At 41.7% G+C, this 15276-nt stretch overlaps 1 protein-coding gene across 3 annotated transcripts in view; it reads left to right on the top strand.

Annotated features, from left to right (window-relative positions):
- Nucleotides 1-15276, top strand: part of PAAF1 (proteasomal ATPase associated factor 1) — a 577308-nt gene that overhangs the window by 358497 nt on the left and 203535 nt on the right. For all 3 annotated transcript variants that reach the window (XM_044073392.1, XM_044073391.1, XM_044073393.1), the window contains one exon: nucleotides 768-962. In XM_044073392.1, coding sequence (XP_043929327.1) covers nucleotides 768-962 — 195 coding nt within the window. The remainder of the gene's footprint in view (nucleotides 1-767; nucleotides 963-15276) is intronic.

Genomic DNA, 15276 nt, shown 5'->3' with positions numbered 1-15276 from the left:
TCTGTGTCTCTGAGGATGTGCAGCAATGCAGATTCTGACATCTGAAGTTTTTGTATAAACTGTTCTTGCTCCTGTTTAAATGATGTAGCAGTTTCTTGCATAGTAAAACTTGAACCATGCCTACTGATGAGAAAGCTGATTTTTCTGCAGTTTTCTTAAAGCTTCTAGTGCTATTTCTGTGGCTGAGAACATTTTTTCATTGCATTCCCTTAACATAACAAGAAATCAAGTATTGCATCCTAACATGTAAGAGGTACAGATAGTATAGGCATGTTCATTCCATAAGAAAAGTAAGTTATCTGTAACTGGTGTAGTCGGTGTATGCATCTTGAAAATGCACAGCATTACCTGGCCACCAGTTTACTGGTTGGCTTTCAGTACATCAGAATAGATGCCACCATCAGTTAACAGTCGTCTGAGCATGGTCAATAAAAGTTTGTTTCTCTCCTTAAGTATTAAAGCTGAAAGAAACTATGTAGTTAATGTGATTTCATCATGTACATGTTCTTGAACTACCTCTTGCGTGTATAATTTATTTTGTCAAAATAAGTTCTGAATGTGAAATGTACCTGGCCAGCAGCATTAGTACTGGGTTTGCATTGGACTTCATACATTGGAATGTCATGGAATAAGTTACTGGTAGAGAATGGAAGACAGCTCTCAAAGAAGATTTATGAAGTCAGAGTAAATTAGCTAGGAAGAGATGAACCATAATTTAAGATTCATATGTTCTTTAATAATGTGTATGTATTTTTCCTTCTGTTCAGGTATCCTGGATACTGCTGTGGTAGAAAAGGGCCGACATGTAGTGTCGTCTTCCAGGGATGGCACTGCCAGGCTCTGGGACTGCTTGGCGTCTACTTGCCTGACAGTTGTTGCAGACTGTGAAACACCAGTCAATGGCATTGCTGTTGGTACAGCTGACAGTCGCATCGACCTGGGTTCACCTAATCAGTCATCCTGTAAGAAACAATTGTATCACAAATGTTTTGTTTAGTGAATTTATCCTAGCAATATTAACCAAATGCTACTTAACCTTAAAAATGGATTTTGTTACTGTCTTTTGGAAAGCATTTGAACATACATGCACATGCAATTTCCTTAACCCCTTCCTGAAGCATAATTTATTTCATGTTTATATGTATTACTTTTATTTAATGTGTTAGGTTAGATAGCTTCTCATGTTGATGTAGAGATTTAATAAATCCACAGCTGAATTGGATGACAAGTATGTATAGCTATCATTTTGTGCTGTGGATGGGTGTAACATACAAATTTTATCTGTGATTAATAGCTTAAAATACATAGTGATCTCTTTTGTAAACCTGCATATATTACACGATGCATTGTTGAAAACAATATTTAACAAAGCAAAGCCTTGTAAAATACTTCGGATGGTCTGATTAGTGCTTTGTTACTAAAAGCTAGTGCCATCCACTGACAGTGGGTCAGAAAGTGGTGCCTTTCGAAGTAGCTAAGCCAGTTGTTAAAGTCGATCATTTTCTGCTGGTATTGTGGCATCATCCTTGGAGATGGTAGTATGCTGCTAAGTGCTAGGCTCATGCCTGTCTGTGACGTATATTCTGAGAGCTCAGCCATGTATGTCTTCATATAGTCCAAGGAGGTATGTCTATGGTCATTCAGACCCACATGGACTGTGTGTGACTGAGTCATACTGGTACTTACGAGTAAATTACCTGAGTGCTTGCATGATCCAGTGGATCCTGGTCCCTGACAGGCAGCCAAGTCTAACCTTCTCCTTAAGCCTGATAAGGGGGCCATCAGTGTGTCTCACAGTAGAGTCTCCAGTGACCAGAATATTGGATTGTGGAGTGTTTCGTCTTGTGGGCTTCGTAGTGCAGACAAATTGAGATGTGCTTTTATGTTATGATGGGAATTTTCTTGTTTGTGTCCATGCAGAGGTTCTGAGGACTGTGCCTGAGGGGCCTTTGAGGTTTGGATAAGTTACATGTGAGCACTTCTGCATATGTTGTTCTATGTGTGTGGTCCTTTGTGAGTACGGTGAGTTGTGTGAGTTACTGACAACCTGCTTGTTGCTTTTTGTGTCTGTATGAGAGTCCAGTCTTCAGTGTCAGTATGTAACTATGTCGCTCGCATACTGTATTTATCTGTTCAAGAATTCAGTGGTTGTCTGTTTACGTAAAGCAATCGCTACATTTCCTCAGGATGCCCATGCCCACCAAGCTGGGTGCAGCGATAGCAGGAAAGTGCTTATCTTTGGTTGCAGGTCCTAATGTCTATTTGCAAGAGAGAGGAGTGGAGGGTGTTATAACTGGATGAGGAAAGGGGGCTCACTTGGTGTAATCTGCAGCTAACTTAACTAGAAGTGCTGCCCAGCTCCCAACCAGATGCTGTCTGAACAGCGATAATCCTGGGTGCTATAACAAGGTAAGGTAGACCTAAATTGTCCTAATGAAATGCATAAGTGCTGCTCACTGAACAAACAGTTGCCCCATGAGTAACCCAGGACTGGGGTAAAAGTTCCAAGGTGGTTTTTCTAGGGAAATTTCAACTTGCAGTGATTGTGAGTGTGTACAAGGCACCAGTAACCACCACTACATGAAGAGCAGCTTCAGACTAATGCAGGGCAGTTAGAAAAAAACTATTTGTCACTAATGCAGGGCAGTTAGGAAAAAACTATTTGTCACTAATGCAGGGCAGTTAGAATAAAATATTTGTCACTAATGCAGGGCATATGTACAGTTTCTGTTTGTCACTAACTAAGGGCATATATACAGTTGGCTTTATTTGCAGATGATATTATTTTATTTTATTTATTTATTTCCCATTTGTTTACCAGGAAAGTCCGACTGTGTATGATCCCATTTTCAGCGGAGGCCTGGGAGAAAAGCTCCACAGTACACATTAAACAGACTTAAAAAAAATTGAACGATGGTTACAAATATTAAGACGATAACAAAGTAGTACAATTTGTGAATGCAATAAAAGAAAATAAGCATAATATAAGGTGAGCAATAAAGTTGACCATACATTATATTCAAGATAGAGTTCCTAATATGTACGTTACATAATGATGTATGAAGAATATATAACAGAGTAACTAATAGGTCATAAAAGCCATGTAATCTTTCTAGCAGGAGAACTAGGTAGTAAATTTCAGTCATAAATTCTTGGATATATAAAGGCTGGTGTAAGAATATAAAGAAAGGGCATTCGAATGTTAAGGAATTGGAGATGTGAGGTTAGACAGTAGGCAAAGCAGGAAGGGAGGTAGGATAGATCATGAAAACGTCTATTAAGAGTGGCAGAAGGGAGCAGAGAAGAGCACTAAGATTGTGGGGAGCCTGGGCAGGTCCAGTTATTGGTGAGATGTTCGTTCAGCCTAGACGGGGTACAAGTCTGACTGCTTCTGAAATGCTATTCCATGATTTGGCAGTACATTGAGAGTACAGACTAACCCCGTTAGATCTTTGAGGTTTGTAAATAGCAGATTCCTGTGACAGGAGCGTAGGTGAAGAGATGGAATATAGTGTTGAACTATTGATGCTCTTGTTTGTGAAAATGAGGAGTTGTACATTAATTTGTGAGTTAATGTTAGTTGTGAGAAGGTGGGGTAGTTTGAGCCAGTTTAGGTACTTGAGAGCAAAGCAGTGGTGAGAGTAGTGGGCTTGGGCTGTGGCAAATTTAGCTACTTTATTATAAGCTTGACTAAGTATTACTTTGAGGGAAGAATGAAGATTGGTTAGGATAGGAGAAACGTATGGAAGGGAGGGTAAGAGATAGGTGGTGGGAAGGGTTACTCTTGTGGAGTTGGAGATTAATTTCTTAGCCCTATACAACATGCCCAATTTGTGATTCATTTTTTTATGATGTTGCTGATTATGTAGGTCAAACTTAAGATTGTTGTCAGTAGTTACACCTAACAGTTTCGTATGTGAAACAACACTTAAGTATTGTTCAGAAAAATAATAGCAAAGTTAGCAGTGTCTGTAGGAAAAATAGTAGAAGTGTAGTTTTGTGGGTTAAGTAGTAAATGCTTGTTGGTGAGCCGAGACTCAATGGAACTGAATGCATCTTGCGTTAAACTCTGTAGGTGAGGGAGAGTCCTGGCACAGCAAATTAATGTAGAGTCATGAGCATGTTGATTGAATTAGGGTGGCTTGTTTCCTGGCAGCGTTAAGATGGTTAATAAAAATGATGAAGAGAAGTGGACCTAGTAGTGACCTCAGAGTAACCCAGTGCTAACGGGTAGTAAAGGAGACGTTAGCGGACAAGTACGGACACAAGCTAGAGCTCCATTTGACAGATTGAGGTCCGTTACAGAGACATCTAGTGAACCATTATAAGGATGTTTTGATCAAGCCCAGTAGAGATAGTTGGTATAACAGTTTGGGGTAGGAGATCGTATCAAAGGCTTTGGATAGATCTAAGAACAGATACTAGACAGTTTCCTGAGTCACAAGTTTCGTTGACAGTGTCAGTAAAGGATAGTAGAGCAGTGATGGTGCTGTGTGCTGGTCTGAATCCTTGTTGGGTGGGAGAGTGCTGTGTGCTGGTCTGAATCCTTGTTGGGTGGGAGAGTGCTGTGTGCTGGTCTGAATCCTTGTTGGGTGGGAGAGAGAAGAGTATTGTCAAGTAGGTATTAAACAAGGTTATGCACACATTTTTTGAGAATTTTTGATAGTGGTGAAAGAGCAATTGGCCTATATTTAGAGATTTCTGTTGGGGTGCCACCTCTGTGGAGAGGAAGGATGAATATTTTTTTCCACAGGGAGGAGACATAAGACTCTGTGATGAATTTATTAATGATTATTGAAACTGGGTTGTCAATTGAGTCAGCAGCCATTTTAAGAAATGCATTAGGAAGCTTGCCTGCAGAGGGGGAACATGGCTTGAGCTTGCACAGGAGGGATTTGATGAAGGAAGTAGGAACTGGTTGAAGGGTAAATGTGGAGCAACAGGTAATAAGGAGGATGAGCGAGGGTAGAGGGAGATGGAGGGGATTTGTTAGTGATGGAAGCTATGCTGTCAATGAATTCAGAGTTAAACTGAATTACTATGTCAAGGGAGGTGCTATCACAGGAGCGTTTGGGGGAGAAGTAACTTTCTGGGTTTAGGATTTCTTTTTGATAGTGTGCCAGAAGGTTTTTGGACTGGATTTGTGCTGATCTTGTGACTTTGCATAGAATTGTCTTTTGTCTAAATTAACCTGTATTTTCTCAAGGTTACACAGTGCTTTGAAATGCTGTAAATTATTGTGAGTCTTGTGTTTTAGATGAGTTGTCCAAGCCTTGTCTCTTTTTTGCTTGAGTGATCTGGTATAGATAGAAAGCCAAGGGGTATAGCTGGTTTTGACTCTTTTCCTTCTGGTGGAAGCTAAACTGTCTGAAGTGTTTAGGAATGTATAATTAAATTGTTCAGGTGCATCATCTAGAGGTAAGTATTTAAGGAAGGACCAATTGATGGAGTTTAGTAAATTTGTAAATGACTGCTGGTCAGAGTTGGCTAGGTTTCATACTGTCTTGTAGGTATGTTGTCTGCATGAATGTGAAATAGGTCTCGTTGTACAGATGGGGTGGTGATTACTAATAGAGGCTGGAAGTGTTTTGGATTGAGAGAAATTGTTAGGATGGGAGACCAAAACCCATCAATTATTGAGCCATTTTGGTTTGTAGAACTGGTAAAGGTTGAGTGAGTAGTTGAGAAACTCCAAATAAATTTATGGTATCTGTAGGAAACTAAGTTAAGTTTCTGCCAGTCATTGTTGACATCACCTAATATTACTGTTTACAGAGAAAGATTTTTTGATAACGCAAGATATAGGATACTTTACAGAGTTGATTATTGCCAGGGGGTATGTAAAAAGCTGTAATACAGAGACTTTTATTACCGTTTAATTTAAGGTAGGTGATCATTAGTATGGCTTTTTCAGAGGAGAGTATGGATTGGTTGTGAGGGGTTAATGAAATGGAAGCAGGGTATATTACTGCAACACTTTCTCCTTTTCTTTTACCCCTGTTTGGAGGAAGTACTTCAGTGTCCTTTGTGCGGTTTAAGCCAGGTCTCAGTGATTACTAGTGTGTCAGGAGATTGTGCAGTCATCCAAGCATGCACCTCAGAAATTTTGTTACACTGCTATGTGTAGTTACTAAGATAAATGTAAGCATATTTTGTGCACCTGGAATATGGGTTGAAGATTTGGATTGTGAGATGTTGGGACCAGGGTTAGGGTGCATGTTGGCTCTGAGCAGGAGGAATTTCAAGATTGTGTAGTAAAGATAGAATTTCATTTTGGTGAAATTGTCAGTAAGTGCAATGTTAAACGGGTATAGCTGTATCTGAAACAGTTTGGGTTTAAAAAACAGTATATTGTCTGTGTGAAAGAGATGACCAGTGACTGGTTAGGGAGTAGTGATTTGTGTTATTTGTAAAAGGTAGTGTCTGTAGGAGAGCTTAGAACAGGTTGGATTGGGACCAGATATGATGACGGTGACGAGAAGCAGTAGAGCACTAGTGATAGGAGAGGAATAACGGTAGAAATGAAGGAAGGGGGGTGGTATGCAGATAGGGTGCTGGTGTGATAATAAGAATATCCTGAAAGATGGAGTGTGTGACTGAGGTGGGTGGAGCTAACAGAAGAAGGGGATGCTGATTGAGGGCTTAGTGTCTGTTATTCTAAAAGTGTATTAGTTCTGGTTTAAGCACTTGGGCTTCAGGCCAGTTATTTTACATTAAGAGGGTTCGTGGTCTGCACTCTTGTGGGAGGAGAGACTGGACTCTGCCCTTCTGAGCTGGGAATTTCTGGTTAAAGGCTTATAGTGCCTGCATATTTGAACTGCTTCTTACTGAAATTGGTACACCTTGTTTTGCTGTACCATAGACTAGATCCAAGCCTGCTGAATCTAGCTTTGTTTGTATGCTGCTTGTTTGTTTGCTTGTTATTTCCCTGAAACGCTAATTCCACCTAAAACGTGGCTTTTCAGCGCTTCTGTGGATGACTAGTGATATCTGCATTGCTTACTGTACTTATTTCCTTGTTTCACTTGAAAGAAAGTTACTGTTTGCCATTTTTGCATTTAAGTTATCTGTAACACATTGCATTTAAGTTACCTGGCACTTGCTCACTAAGTCAGCACTAAAAAATTAAAAGCACTACATCCTCACAAACTCCCCTTGAGTACCTTGTTCCCCATTGGCCCCTTTTTTTCAATTATAAAGGAATTCCCAATACTATTCTAGCATGTCCAAAGGTCAGTTGTCAATCTCCTCTCCGGTCCAGCTGGTGAATCTGGGAATCGAGGCAATGTTACAACTGCCTCATGTACACAGACAACCCTCTCCTCCTCCCAACAAATTCCAACACATGTGAGAGATGCAACCATATAGCCAAACTGGAGGCTAAGCTCTCTCAACTCAGTACTGGCGTAACCAGTCAGGAGGAGAAGGAAACCACACTCACTACAATTCCAGTCTCACATAGACCTACCACGACAGCAAACCAAAGGCATAAACACACAAAAACATACTGGGAGGCTCTAAATAAAAATCTGCCTAAGCAGCAGAGACCTCCAAAGCAGACACCCAAGCAACCGCTACCCCAAAACAAAACACGTACAACACATAGCTCACAAAGCCAGTGTGCCGAACAGTCACAACCCTTAAGGCTAAACAACACACCTGATACACTTGTAATAGGTGACTCTATCATCAGGCACACTGACGTCCCGCTCACCAGGCTGAACAAGGAGAAGGTCACGGTGGGCTGCCTGTCGGGCGCTAGGATCCGCCACATAATACAAGCACTCAGGTCACTACAAGGCAAGTACAAATATGACTCAGTCATTGTCCATGCTGGTGTGAATGACCTGAGACATACCTCCCTGGACTACATGAAAAGAGACATAGAGGAGCTCTCTGAGCATGTAGCCCAGGCCAGTATGACCCTGACCTTGAGTAGCATCTTACCCTCACCAAGAATGATGCCACAATATGAAGACAAGATGATCAATTTCAACAATTGGCTTAAGTATTGGTGTCATTCAAAGGGGATCCAATGCCTGTCAGCCTGGGATGACATGCTCGACAAGCCATGATGCTTCGCTAGGGACGGCTTGCACCTGTCAACCCTGGTCTTTCCGATATTGGCAAAGGCTCTTGCTACCCCCATAGTGCCTTTTTTAGGCAAGGCTCAAAAGACAAACCCACTTCCATAGGTATCACAAGGGATAAGAAACTAAGAGTAATGCTACTCAACGCCAGAAGTCTAAACCTCAAGATGCACGCACTCAAAACTCTCCTTAGCATGGAGAACATCGATATCTGTGCAGTAACAGAAACCTGGTTCAAGGCTCCCGAGAGCACCCCAGCACTACCAGGTTATACCTCATACCATGCTTTTCACCCCAAAACTTGGACCGAACCACAAAAGGAGGGGAGTATCAATATTCATCAAAGATACCCACACCTCCAGGTTGGTGGCACAGCACAAAGCATCAGAGACTATCCATGTGCAACTAACAGTGGGTAAAACTGCCTTCCAGTTTATAACCTGCTACAGACCACCCTCCCAAACCCAGGAACCCCACTCGGCCTTCCTGAGAACACTGGAAAATATGAAGGTCTCTCCAAACACCATTATATTGGGCGACTTCAACTACCCAAACATAGACTGGGAGCATTACTCTAGCTCCAACACCCTAGCCCAAAGGTTCCTAGAATTTATAAACTCAAATGCTTGTTACCACTCCCACAAGAGGGGAAAACATACTGGACCTGATCATCACCAACATGGGGACTCTATGCTCCAGACCAGAAGTGTATCCCTCACTGGTAAGATCAGACCATAAACTAATCTCACTGGGTATTCACATCCCGACCCCACCCCCTGCCCAGAAAACCACAGTGAAAAACTTCTCTAAAGCAAATTTCACACTCCTCAAAACCAAGGTGGAATCCTTCAAAGCCCCCGGGCCTGTGGAAAATATGGCCCAGACCGCAGAATCCTTTATAAACGCATTCTATGAACACCTTCAGGAATGCATGGATCATGCAATCCCAAATGAAACCAAGACCCAATCCTCCAAAGGCAGACGTCCTGCCTGGTGGACCCCAGCCATAAACAAACTGTACAATAGAAGGAGGAAGCTACTACATGATACAGCAAAATCCCAAAAAGGGAAGGCATCTCTGATCAGTATTAGCAAAAAACTACGGGCACTCATAAAATCATCTAAGGCCAGCTTCGAGAGAAAAATTGCACAGGACACTAAGGATAATCACAAGGCTTTCTTTAGTTATGTTGGGAACCTGGGTGGGGATTCCCAGATATGCTCAGAATTAGTCCAAAATGACAAAAAATACACCGAACCCACAGACATTGCCAACATCCTAGCTGACAGGTTCATTGCAAACTTCTCCCCCCCTCCCCACCAAAAGGGAAAATATCTATCCCAGCAGAGTGCTGCCCCCCTGACATTTCAGATGCTCAGGTAAGAGCCACCCTCTCCAAAGCAAAAAAACACAGCATCAATGGGACCAGACTGTGTCCCGGGCTGCGTCCTACATGAACTCCAAGAAGAGCTAAACCCAAACATAAAACTACTGTTCAATCTCAGCCTTACAACAGGATATGTACCCAAGGAGTGGCGTACAGCAACAGTGGTCCCTCTCCACAAAGGTGGTGCCTCAATGGATCCTGGAAACTATTGCCTCATAAGCCTGACTAGCTTGGTCTGCAAAGCTATGGAAAGGATCATCATGGACCTCATAAATAAAGATATTGGGGACCTACAGACACTGGATCCTACCCAGTCTGGCTTTGTTAAGGGCAGATCTTGCCTCTTAAACCTGGTCGATTTCTTTGAAACAGTCACCAAGGCCATTGACGAGGGGAAGGTGGTCCACACAGCCTACCTAGACCTCGCAAAAGCCTTCGATACAATACCCTACTCTGGCATTATAGATAAGCTCACAAGCTTAAATATAAACTCCTATGTCACTAGATGGGTTGCAAACTGGCTCAAGGACAGAACCCACATGGCTAGAATTGCTGGAGCCATGTCAGACTGCAAACCAGTTACAAGTGGCGTCCCACAAGGCTCAGTCCTGGGACCTCTCTTGTTCGGTATATATTTCTCGGATGTACAGGCCAACATGGAAGGACTGTGGCTGACCAAGTTCACAGATGACTGCAAACTGGGTGCCATAATTGACTCTCCAGCCGACACAAGCATCCTCCAAAAGGGCATCATAGAAACAGACAACTGGTGCCAGAGCCATAGCCTCAAGCTAAACGCCAAAAAGTGTATAGTCATCCCCTTTGGCAAAAACAAAGTGCCCACAAATTACCACATAGATGGTAATCCATTAAGTACAGAAGAAGTAATTAGGGACCTGGGGACCCAAGTTGATAGCAATCTCTCATTTGACAACCACGTGGCCACAGTGGTTAGAAAAACATTTTATGTAGCCCACCTAATCATGAAGGGATTCACATCTAGATCAGGGGAGGTCATTGTGCCTCTTTACTCATCCGTCATCAGGCCCATAATTGAGTACAATGCCCCTTTTGGGGTGTACCTTACCAGACACCTGCAGCAACTGGAAAGACCCCAAGAGTACCTCACCAAGAGGATCAAAGGGCTCAAACAGATGCCATATGCCGCCCGGTTAAAGAAACTCCAGTTCTACTCAGTGGCATACCACCTGCTCAGAGGCGATATGTGCCTGACGTATAAAGCCATGGCCAACCCGGAATTAATGGACATGCTGCACCTCAGGAAATCCAAATCCCATCGAGCTACGTGCTCGAGAGACTTGAACCTCAGCACTGAAATAAATAGGACATGCTGGAGGGATAGATTCATAACCCAGAGGCTCCCTTCACTCTGGAATAAAATCCCAGTCCAGGTTAGGCAGAGTCCCTCATTGACCCTCTTCAAGAGGAATCTTAATGAGTGGATGGGAGGTCATAGGTTTACCCTGGGTATCACTTCTGTGTCACTGTTAGACAGAGGCACAGTGTACTAACCTCGAAAAAGGGCATAGCAAAATAAATTTAAAATGGGTGGCGAAAGCCAAACACACTCTGGCTAGCCTAGTATGAACCTATGAACCTATGGGTGGAGCTGGCAAAGGAAGGAGTGTGGTGTGGATTGGTTTAAATGTGTAGGTAGTGGGGGTGGGAGGGATTAGCGGCAAGGTAGGGGAGCAAAGTGAGCCAGGAGGACGAACAAAGTGGGATGATACCCCAGAGACCAAGAACCAGCAGGTAAGTACTCGATGAGGCTGCAGCAAATCTATTTACGATGCTGGTTATAGCTGGGAGGAGGACGGGGTGTGTGCACACTACACAGATAAGTGTAACAAACACATTGTATTAAACACAACTATTCAAGCCAAATAACAATGCATATTGAAAAGCTGATTAAAGGAAAACATTTATGCACACTTTCTTATTTCTAAAGCATTTTGGCAGGTTCGCAGAGAGCTTGCAGGTGAATTTTGTTGTTTGAGTCCCGAGTGTTTAAGATCATCCAGGGTGCACCTTGTAGTTTAGAGATGGGGGAACAGCAGAACTAAGGGAGAAAGACACGGGAGGAAGCTGGTTAGAAGGAGAGGTTTAGATAACTATCATCCTCAGTTACATTAAGCACAGCAGTTCAAAATAGGCCTAGAGTAGAGTTTGAGACACTTAAAGTAGATACAGGGAAAAGGTACAGTCTACAGCTTGTGTGTTACAGCTACAACATTAGGAATGTTATAGTCTTCCTGCAGTAAAAGCATTGAATTGACATCCTGCAACATTAAATACGTTCTGATGTCTAACACTTAGTTCATATTAGAACTAAAACAGATTACAGTCAAATACATTGGATTAGCATCCTGAAATATAAAATGCCTTTGTTGTACCAACCTTTATACCTTCTCAGAACTACCACATAGCTCGGGTAGAAACTTGAACTAAAATACAGTCAAAATGCAAACAGTATACAGAACCCAAGCTCCTGCTGCAGCACCGTGTACAATATACTGTGCATGCAGCTAGTATACAGAACCCAAGCTACTGCTGCAGCACTGTGTACAATATACTGTGCATGCAGTTAACAGTATACAGAACCCAAGCTACTGCTGCAGCACCGTGTACAATATACTGGGCATGCAGTTAGTATACAGAACCCAAGCTACTGCTGCAGCACTGTGTACAATATACTATGCATGCAGTTAGTATATAGAACCCAAGCTACTGCTGCAGCACCTTGTATAATATACTATGCATGCAGTTAGTATACAGAACCCAAGCTATTGCTGCAGCACTGTGTACAATATACTATGCATGCAGTTAGTATACAGAACCCAAGCTACTGCTACAGCACTGTGTACAATATACTGTGCATGCAGATAACAGTATACAGAACCCAAGCTATTGCTGCAGCAATATGTACAATTATACTGTGCATGCAGTTAGGATGCAGAACCCAAGCTGCTGCTGCAGCACCGTGTACAATATACTGTGCATGCAGTTAGTATGCAGAACCCAGGCTACTGCTGCAGCACCGTTTACAATATACTATGCATGCAGGTAACAACAAAGACTTGACTTTTTGTTAAATGAGAAGCTTACACAGTCATCACTTAGTGCAGTTATAAAAAAAACAAAGCAAATGCAGATGAAAAATAAAAAATAAATACTTGGTTATTTAGTGTACACACTCCCAGGAAAAGACAATTTTATACCTGACGAAACCAGAAAAAGACATTACAGTGTAGTGGAACATTTTGAGACAGTTTCAGATCTTTTCGGGATACAAAATTAATGAAGCTAGAACAAAAGCAATAGCGGTAAATTATGTACCCACACATGAACTGGTTCAGGAATACCCTTATTTATGGGGACATGATAAAATGAAGTATTTAGGAATATGGATTAAAAATGATTCTAATGTGGCAGCTAAGGATATGTGGAAGAGAGACCAAACAAAAGATAATACAAAAACTGAAAAAATGGAAGCTTTGTTACATGGATATGGATAGTAACTTACAAGCAGTTAAAATGTTTTTAGTCTCTTTAGTCTTGTACACAAGTCAGGCATATTTTTATCAACCAGAGGAGCGGTTGTGGGCAGCAGTTAATAAAGAGCTGAAGGACTTTATGTGGGAGGGGAAGACGGAGAGTCAAGTGGGATAAGATGATCCTTCCAGGAGAACAGGGTGGATTGGGATTACCCAATTTGAAGGGGAATTTCAGAGCAACACAGTTAAGACTCCTATACATAGCACAAGCAGAAAGCTATAATTCACAGTGGAAAGGGATGATGGTGACACAGGAGGGAAGCTCAAGTAACAAGGAGACACTGGGAATTTTGGATGCAGGCCTTTATGGAGAATAACAGTAATCATACAGAATATTACATCTGTAAAGTAGCAGAAAGTATTCTAAGAACTAAACCAACATAGGAATGGAGAAAAGAGATTCTGCTGATGGAGATGACTGGAATTAGGGATACGGACAGTAGCAAGAGCAGCCTGGAATTTATTGGACAATACTGGCAAAGGAACCAAGGTATTGGGAGCAAATTGGGAAAGATGATACAATGGGAAGATGCCAAGAATTTATTTGGACTGCAAGTTAGAGACTGCCTTCCCTGTCAGGGATTGATATCGGAGTATAGGCAAAGAGAAAGAAATAGGGGGCTGTAAACGAAAGACCAGCACTGTTTTAGTTTTTAATAGAATTTAGAACAGAAGCTGCCATTAAAAAAGGAATAATTATAGAACATAGAAAATATTGCATGATAACTATAAGAATTGGAGGAGATTAGAAAGGATTGGGAAGAGAGATTGCATAAGCAATTCACAAACAATGGGAAGATGTATGCATGTCTCCCAAATATGCAACAAAATGTAGAAGATTTTGGATTTTTGCCTGGAAATGTTTACATAGATATTTTTATACCCTGAGTAGAGTCTAGAGAATTTTTCCGCAGGCAGCAAATGGTGGAGGTGTGAAGGGGAAGAAATAGATAACTGGGAACGTACGTTATGGGAGTGTGGCGAGTTGGCGAAAGATTTCCTGTGGGATGCACCGTTGGAGATGCTGGGTGGGCAGATTGGTCTGATGAGGGAGATGATTTTTCTGAGCTATGATACAGAATTGGAATTGCCTATACATGGTAAGGCCTTGCTGTGTCTAATGTGGCTGTCAAAAAAAGCAATTACTACAAAATGGAAACCAAAATCTAAACCAACTATAATGGAAATAGTGAATATAGTAACAGAGATAAAACAACTGGAATTGATCTGTAGAAAGGGGTAGCAGCAAACAACTTAGGAAAAAATGGGAATTGTGGGTACAGTACATACAAGGGAGGAATGAGGTTATAAAGGTCTCAGGACAAATGAGCTATGTAATGTTTGACTGAGAAAGACTGGGTAGATTATAAGTGATGTGTAATGTTTGCAACTGGGAGTGTGTCAGTATGGTTTGTGATGTAAAATGCTTGCAACTAGGATTGTATCGGTCTGGTTTGTTTTCATTTATATAAATGTATGATTGTCTATGTAGCAAGTGATTGTTTAATAAAGTTGTTCCTTGTTTAAAAAAAGGCAGGAATTTAATAATTTATGTAATATTGCTAGTTATATGATATGTGGCAATATATGTGAAGTTTAAAAAGAAGTTATGTACTCACCATAACGTTCCATCTGAGTTGTTGCTCTTCATTTGTCTTCAACCAGTGGATACTCTGATCTGACTTGGCCACATTTCCAGCATCTGATCTGAGCTCCAAGCTCCTCCCCTACCCATAATTTCGCTCTCTCCCTCTTCCCTTGAGATAGTTTGTTGCTATCCATAGCATCCCAACCTGAGCCAAGACTTTACCCCATAACAATAGATGTGAAGTTGCTCAATCTTGCCGTTTGTTCTTACACGTGGGTACGGAGCCGATCCATTGACTCTGAGCTGGCCGCTTTCCAAGCTCAAGATCACTGAGTAGCTCGAGGCACAGTCCCTATCCTATGATGATCTCTGACTAATCTCAGATCTAGTTGCCACTGCAACAGATCACAAGTTCTCCAGAGAGATCGGGCCAGTATAATTCTTTTTTCTGTCTTTTGAGCAATTTGTACTGTTATATTTCTTGAGTTTATATTCTAATTGATAGATAATCTGTTCCTGTTATTTTTTTAGTGCTGTGTCCATCTTGTTGTGTGGATTAGTTGTGTTTGTGTTGTTGGAGCGGTTGCTCTTGGGCCTTACCCTCTTTTTTTCATTTAGGCACTTCTGTTCTTCCC

The sequence above is a fragment of the Protopterus annectens genome, chromosome 5.part1, assembly GCF_019279795.1.
Source record: "Protopterus annectens isolate FY-2018-M chromosome 5.part1, PAN1.0, whole genome shotgun sequence".
In the NCBI taxonomy this organism is placed as follows: domain Eukaryota; kingdom Metazoa; phylum Chordata; order Ceratodontiformes; family Protopteridae; genus Protopterus; species Protopterus annectens.
This window is presented reverse-complemented; position numbering and strand designations above follow the sequence as displayed.